Source organism: Nanorana parkeri, unplaced genomic scaffold, assembly GCF_000935625.1.
Source record: "Nanorana parkeri isolate BGI_ZX_2015 unplaced genomic scaffold, ASM93562v1 scaffold1298, whole genome shotgun sequence".
NCBI classification, from domain to species: domain Eukaryota; kingdom Metazoa; phylum Chordata; class Amphibia; order Anura; family Dicroglossidae; genus Nanorana; species Nanorana parkeri.
The window spans coordinates 348,396-354,395 of NW_017307566.1; the positions used below are offsets into that span (position 1 = coordinate 348,396).

At 41.4% G+C, this 6,000-nt stretch overlaps 1 protein-coding gene across 1 annotated transcript in view; it reads left to right on the forward strand.

The window, feature by feature from the left end:
• Positions 1-6,000, forward strand: part of LOC108797573 (golgin subfamily B member 1-like) — a 70,777-nt gene that overhangs the window by 15,542 nt on the left and 49,235 nt on the right. Inside the window, exons 6-10 of the mRNA XM_018569188.1 lie at positions 299-463; positions 2,216-2,398; positions 3,781-3,903; positions 4,303-4,416; positions 5,633-5,942. Of these exons, the coding sequence (XP_018424690.1) occupies positions 299-463; positions 2,216-2,398; positions 3,781-3,903; positions 4,303-4,416; positions 5,633-5,942 (895 nt within the window). The remainder of the gene's footprint in view (positions 1-298; positions 464-2,215; positions 2,399-3,780; positions 3,904-4,302; positions 4,417-5,632; positions 5,943-6,000) is intronic.

A 6,000-nucleotide genomic window follows, 5' to 3' on the forward strand; every position in this document is an offset into this window, starting at 1 on the left:
TGCAACATTTCTAGGCTCCCGGGTACATCAGTGCTGATAATGCAAGTCAATGGGAGCTCTGAATAAATGCTTATTATATGATTGTAGGCTTTTGTGAAGTGCTTTAAAAATGCTGAAATTGTTTTTTTTGATCATGCTATGCTAAAGCCTGGTAAAGCTGTGTAGGTATTGATGAATGTCCCTTTTTTTTATGGTGTTACCAGGGCTTTAACTGTATCCAGAATAGTAGCATTTAGTATACAATCCAATAGCAGGTTTCCCCACTACGGGCTAAAGCTGTTCTCTAATTACTTTCCAGGTGGCAGAGCTGGAAGCGCAGCGCCTGCGTGGGTCTGAAATGGATGCAATGCTTGTGGCAAAGGAGAAGAAATTGGCTGAAAAAGAAGCATACATTGTCGACCTACAAATTGCTGCGGCCTCAAATCTCTCTCAAGACACAGTTGTTTCAGAAGTAAATGTGAAGGTGATGATTTATTTTGGACATTAAGCTTTCATCAATTACATGATTGCGATAATTGCTAACATCGTTTTGTCCTGGCTCAGGCAGGGAGCCCCTGTGCGTCACCTCCCCAGAATTCCCTGCACACTCGGCACTGTTCCCAATCCAGGAGCCACTTATTTCTCAGCCGGAGGCTGAGGTGTTCTGGAGGGTTAGTCTGTGCTTCTTGTATGCTCACATGGCAGGAATTCAGGAGCCACACAGGAGGACAAATGAGTGTGATGATGAATAAACAATACAATTAAACATGGCCAAGGGTTTTTTTCTTATTTTTGGTTATTCTCATAAATGCAGTAGATGGCAACATGTTTTCCTTAACCCTACCTTGCCTTAGAACAAGGGAAATACCTGGCACATGTGACAGCTCTGGGTCAATGACAAGGACCCGCATTGTCACATGGGGAGAGTCAATAGCCTTGTGTAAACTATAACAGAACACCTTGCACTCTCCTCTTCTCCATAACATGGGGCAAGTGTTCTGTTGTCCTTAACACTCTTCCTGAGACATTGTTTGATATAAGACTGCCGAGTGCACAGGACAGAGGACAGTACAGGATTTTCAGCAGAATCACCAGGCATTCATTTGCACTTATCAAACAGATATAACAAAATGGTTATATGTCATATTTATGGCTGAACTCCAGGATTGTAAAAAAAACCCTGCAGACACCCCCCCCCCCCTTTTCCCTTGTTAAGTCAAGTGGTAAGGAAATAAGATTGAATACCTTATTCCTCGCTTCAGTGCTCTTCTCTCCAACACTCTGCATTGTGGGTGGGCTCTCCCCATCCTCACGTGTAATGCAGGACTATTGGTCTTGCATTGCACTTGAAAACATTAGCGTGTTGTTCCTGGCTGAAGCCCTGAAGAGAAGAGGCTTCAAGGGTACCTGACGCACAGGAAGGCTGCTGCAGCGAGGAAGAAAGTAAGTATCTCAGTCTATTCCTTTACTCCTAGACTTAACGAACATTTAACCCTGTGTGGGGGGATAGGGATGTCCCGATACCAGCCATTTTCATGAGTACCTGTACGCGTGAAAATGCCCAGATGCTTAAGGCCAATGCCGGCCCTTTTTGTCGGGACCATGGCAGCCTGCTGGGGACCTGGCAGTGCATGTCCATTTCTATACCGCCTGCTCCTCCTTCCTGGCACAGGCACAGCCATGGACAGCCCCACAATACAGTAGACACAGTAGAGCCCCGGACACCTTCACCTGTCCGATCAGCTGAGAGCCCTGCAGAAATCCACATGTTGCGCAGTTGAGATTGCAGCCTTCTGCTCTGGTGGTATATATTGTGCTGCCATTGTGGGATTTATTGTGCTGCTGTGGTGGGATGTATTGTGCTCTGCGGACATCTGTATTTAGCCCTGGTGAGAAACTGCCCTAAAATCATTAGTCTGTGTTTTAGAAAAAATGTCCCTTTACGAAAAAGTATCTGTAATTGGTATCGGCAAGTACTTACATTTAGTATCGGGACATCCCTAGATTGGGACTTTATTTGACCGAAAAAGGAGCATATAGGAGAACATTTTTAACATTTACATACACTTTAAAAGTAAATAAAACAGATTGATGAGATTTGATTGATGAGGCTGATATTACATTCATGTATGCAGAACAATTAAAAGGCTGAAACATGACAAGTCAGTTGCATTGCTGTGTAGTTTGTTTTTATTCTGGAGCTGGCAGTCTCAGTGTTCCTCTTATCTTTATCCAGAGCCCGTCATCCTCACAAGATTCCACCCAGGACCTGCAGATCCTCATCAATAACTTGAACAGGAAGGTGGGAGAAAGTGAAGAGAAGTACAGCCTCCTTCGTGAGCAGACAGAAAGCTTGAAAGCCCTTCTTAACAAAGAGAAGATTCAGTTTCAGGAGAAGGAGGCAATGTACACAGAGAATGTAAGTGATCTGCCTGTGCTGTTTACCCCTGTCTGCTATATATATATATATATATATATATCTGTAAGATGGACCTATCATTGAAGGGTCAATCCGTCTAGAAGTGTTATTTCTTCTATTGGTAGACACTGGAGAGTTAAAACCACCTGACAATTGCATAATTGTTCTTGGGGTACCCTATTATTGAGATCTCACCACTTGGGTTCCCGGGACTGCACACCTGCTGTGCCCTTAATGAGGGCCTTCTCTTCTACTGGAGTTTTTGTGCATTTTATATTATGGAGAATGTCATACGAGGAGCTAGAACACACAAGGGTGGACAGAAACACTAAAAACTGGCAGAACAGTGGAGCATTTGAAAAGTGTGGCTGGGGATCTCACTTTTGAAGTATCCATGACTTATAAGAAGCCTAGGACTGGCTCAGCCCACTAGACCCAATCTGTAGCTACAATATCACACGTGGGTGAAATGACCCTTTTAAAATGTACACTTCATATAAATTCATATAAGTTAATATGGCATATGTTGACCTTACCAAATCACATAATTATTTTGAGTTATAAAGTGCACCTTTTCTTATCATAAACCAAAAACTGTTACACCCCTCTCAATCCTGTAGCCTAGATCACCACCAGTAAGAGGTTCAGCGAGGTTCAAAGGAATATAACACACATGTGTAATGAGCAGATATGACACCCCCCTCAACCCCCCCTTTATAGAAGCACCTAATAGATGGAAGGTTTTTAATACATTATCTCACATTGATAAAATTACTTGCATATTTAATTTACTTATACTGTTGATGGACTGTCTGTTCGAGGTATCAGCTACCATTTAAAAAAAAGAGTAGATGATACTTAGAACAGACTTCCAGTAGAGTTAGTAAGCCAGTCAACAGTAAGTGAATGTAAACATGCACACGACAAACATTGATCTATACTAAGACTATACTAAAAACAGAGTGGCAAATTTGATCGAGCACTTGGTCTTTTTCTGCTGTCACTCTACTATGTTTCCTTGATTTGTTTTCCTTTACAAAGGCTTAATCATTTATAGTTTTACACTTCACCAGTCGTCTTCTCACTTATTCACCAAGAACTTGGCTGTGCACCTTCTTGATGCCACAAGCCAGAATCTTCAGCATCAGATCCGCACTGCAATCTCTCTTCAATCCTATGGAGAGCTATACTTCATATACACGATGATAGATGGCAGATTTCTTCTTTCATTTAAATCTATTGCAGTGTTGTTGAAAGAACCTTGTGAAAATTAAATACAATAAATGTTTTTGTTTTGTTTTTTTTCTTAACAGATCTGTTATTTAAAATTGTCTCCTTTTATTAAACTGTGTTATGCTGCAATAATGTATGTAATTTTTCAGATTCGGGTCTATCAAAATATGATTCTGGAAAAGGAGAAAGAGATGAAGGAGTTATCGCAGAAACATGATCAGGAGATCTTCAAACTTGCAGCTAAATCTGATGCCACCGCTGACCTTCACCAGGTATATTGTGTGACAGAATTGAAAATCCTGAAAGTTTTGTATGTCTTGTAAGCCATTTTTTAGGTGTCTTTAAGGCTGGTGTGAAGTAAAAGGAATTAGCATTGGTTCATAGACGCAGGAATTATTTTACATGATTTATAGCCAAACTGCATCTAAAACTTGTCATGTGCGCCATTTAAAGTCCTTTAAAAGGGTTTGACAGCTGTCTGTTGCTGAAGTTGAACTTATGATAAGCTGTGAATTGGAGTTTAACATTAAGTCAGACATGCCCTTTAGCAGGGAGGACTGACCATCCGTCCAACCAATCAGCAGTACACCATTAGGATTATTTTCTGGTGTCTTTCCATGTATTTGTTACCATTATTAAGATTTTTATATAGGATCTTCTATCCTTAACAGCTGCTTAAGGCCCTGAAACAGAAGCTGCATGAAGAAGAAGAGGTTCTATCAGGGAAGAATCGGGTGATCGATGTCTTACAAAAGGAGCTGGACAATAAGGATCAGCAAATCGCTGTAAGTGTCTGAATGTAATTTCACACAGTAATGCAATGATATATGGGACTTTATTTCTTAACGGGGTGTAAATGCAGGAGAGTGTAGTTCTTTAATCCACTCAATCACAAATCTGCTTTTAATAGTCTCACTGCTAAACGGAGACTGACAGGTGATTTACAGGTCACCGACGAAGGGATCTGGTTGAAGAATGCACCATGGTCTAGCCATGTAATGAAACTCAGTATGCAGTCTTATTTGGTAGATATGTATGATAGAATTCTGTACATTAAATAAAGCCAGCTTGATTTTATTTTGAGTTTACCCATATTTATAAGGATGTCTATTATAGGTTCTGCAATCATTGCAGTTTGTTATTGACAATTAAAAAAAAAACAAAAAAAACCTGTGTTGTGGAATCTGAGCCCAAAAATGACAGATAAAGTGCTATTCATCAGTATTGTCTCTGGGCTCCATGCAGCTGATTTTTTTCCCATTATTGCGGTGTCTGTGTGGGGGCAGCCATCTTTGCTTCACCATGTCAGACCTGTCCCCTTGATATCTGGGAGGAAGGAGTAGTGTTCAAGCAGGAGCGGAGGTGTAGAAGATGATCCACACAATGAATAAAGCAGAAGCAGGGAGGACCATACATTGCATGTCCTCAAGTACAGCTTCCTCTCCAGCAAGTACAACAGTGAGCAGCACAGTATTAACAGCACCAAATCTCATGAGACTAACAAGGATACTAGTGCCTTAGATGATCTTTAACTGATGATATACAGCTACGTAGCTCTAAATACTGGGAGTACGCTGTCGCTTTTTTAGAAGGATGAAATCCTATCTTTTTCAGCTTGGGTAAAATTAACATTTCTAATTGTTACCTACAAGATGGCCAAATCTTTGCTGGAGGTCCTCATCAACGCAGAACAACACTATGTCATTTCTTCCATCTCCTCTGTACCCAGTCTGTCATTTACATTCCACATAGTCATGCAGACTGGGCTCACCGTACTCCAGGTCAGAGCAGCACTCATCCGTCATTATGTGAGTGCCTCTCAGTCCTGGAAGAATGCCTTCCGCCATTGAAAGAAGAGGGGCATCCACCTGTGATTTTTGTCATTTTGTTTATAAATAAACATTTGGGGGGGCTTTGGGGGAAGAGGTGGCTTGTGGTGGGGGAACTGAAGTGCCAGGAATTCTTTTTCAACAGTAGGTGACTTGTAATTTTATATTGCAGGAAATGAATGAAAAAAGCAGACGCCTTGTGTCGGAAAAAGAGAACCTCCAGTCTAAACTGGATGCAGAAAAGCACATAATGAGAGCTCAGCTCAAGGACATGATGGAGAGACATGAGACAGAAATGCGTACACTCAATGACAGCCACAGTAAGACAATGCAAGGTATCCAGGAGAAACACGAACATGAAATCCAGGAAAAATTCCAGACTATCCAACAACTTCAGGGACAACTGCAAGGCCTGGCAAGCCCAGGAGAGGTCAGGACTGGATCTCATGAGAGCACAGATAAGGAAATGGTCAAGTTACAAGGTAATGAGTTGCTTGGCTGATCGATATTTAACAGAGAAAAATATTCCGCCTCCATTAC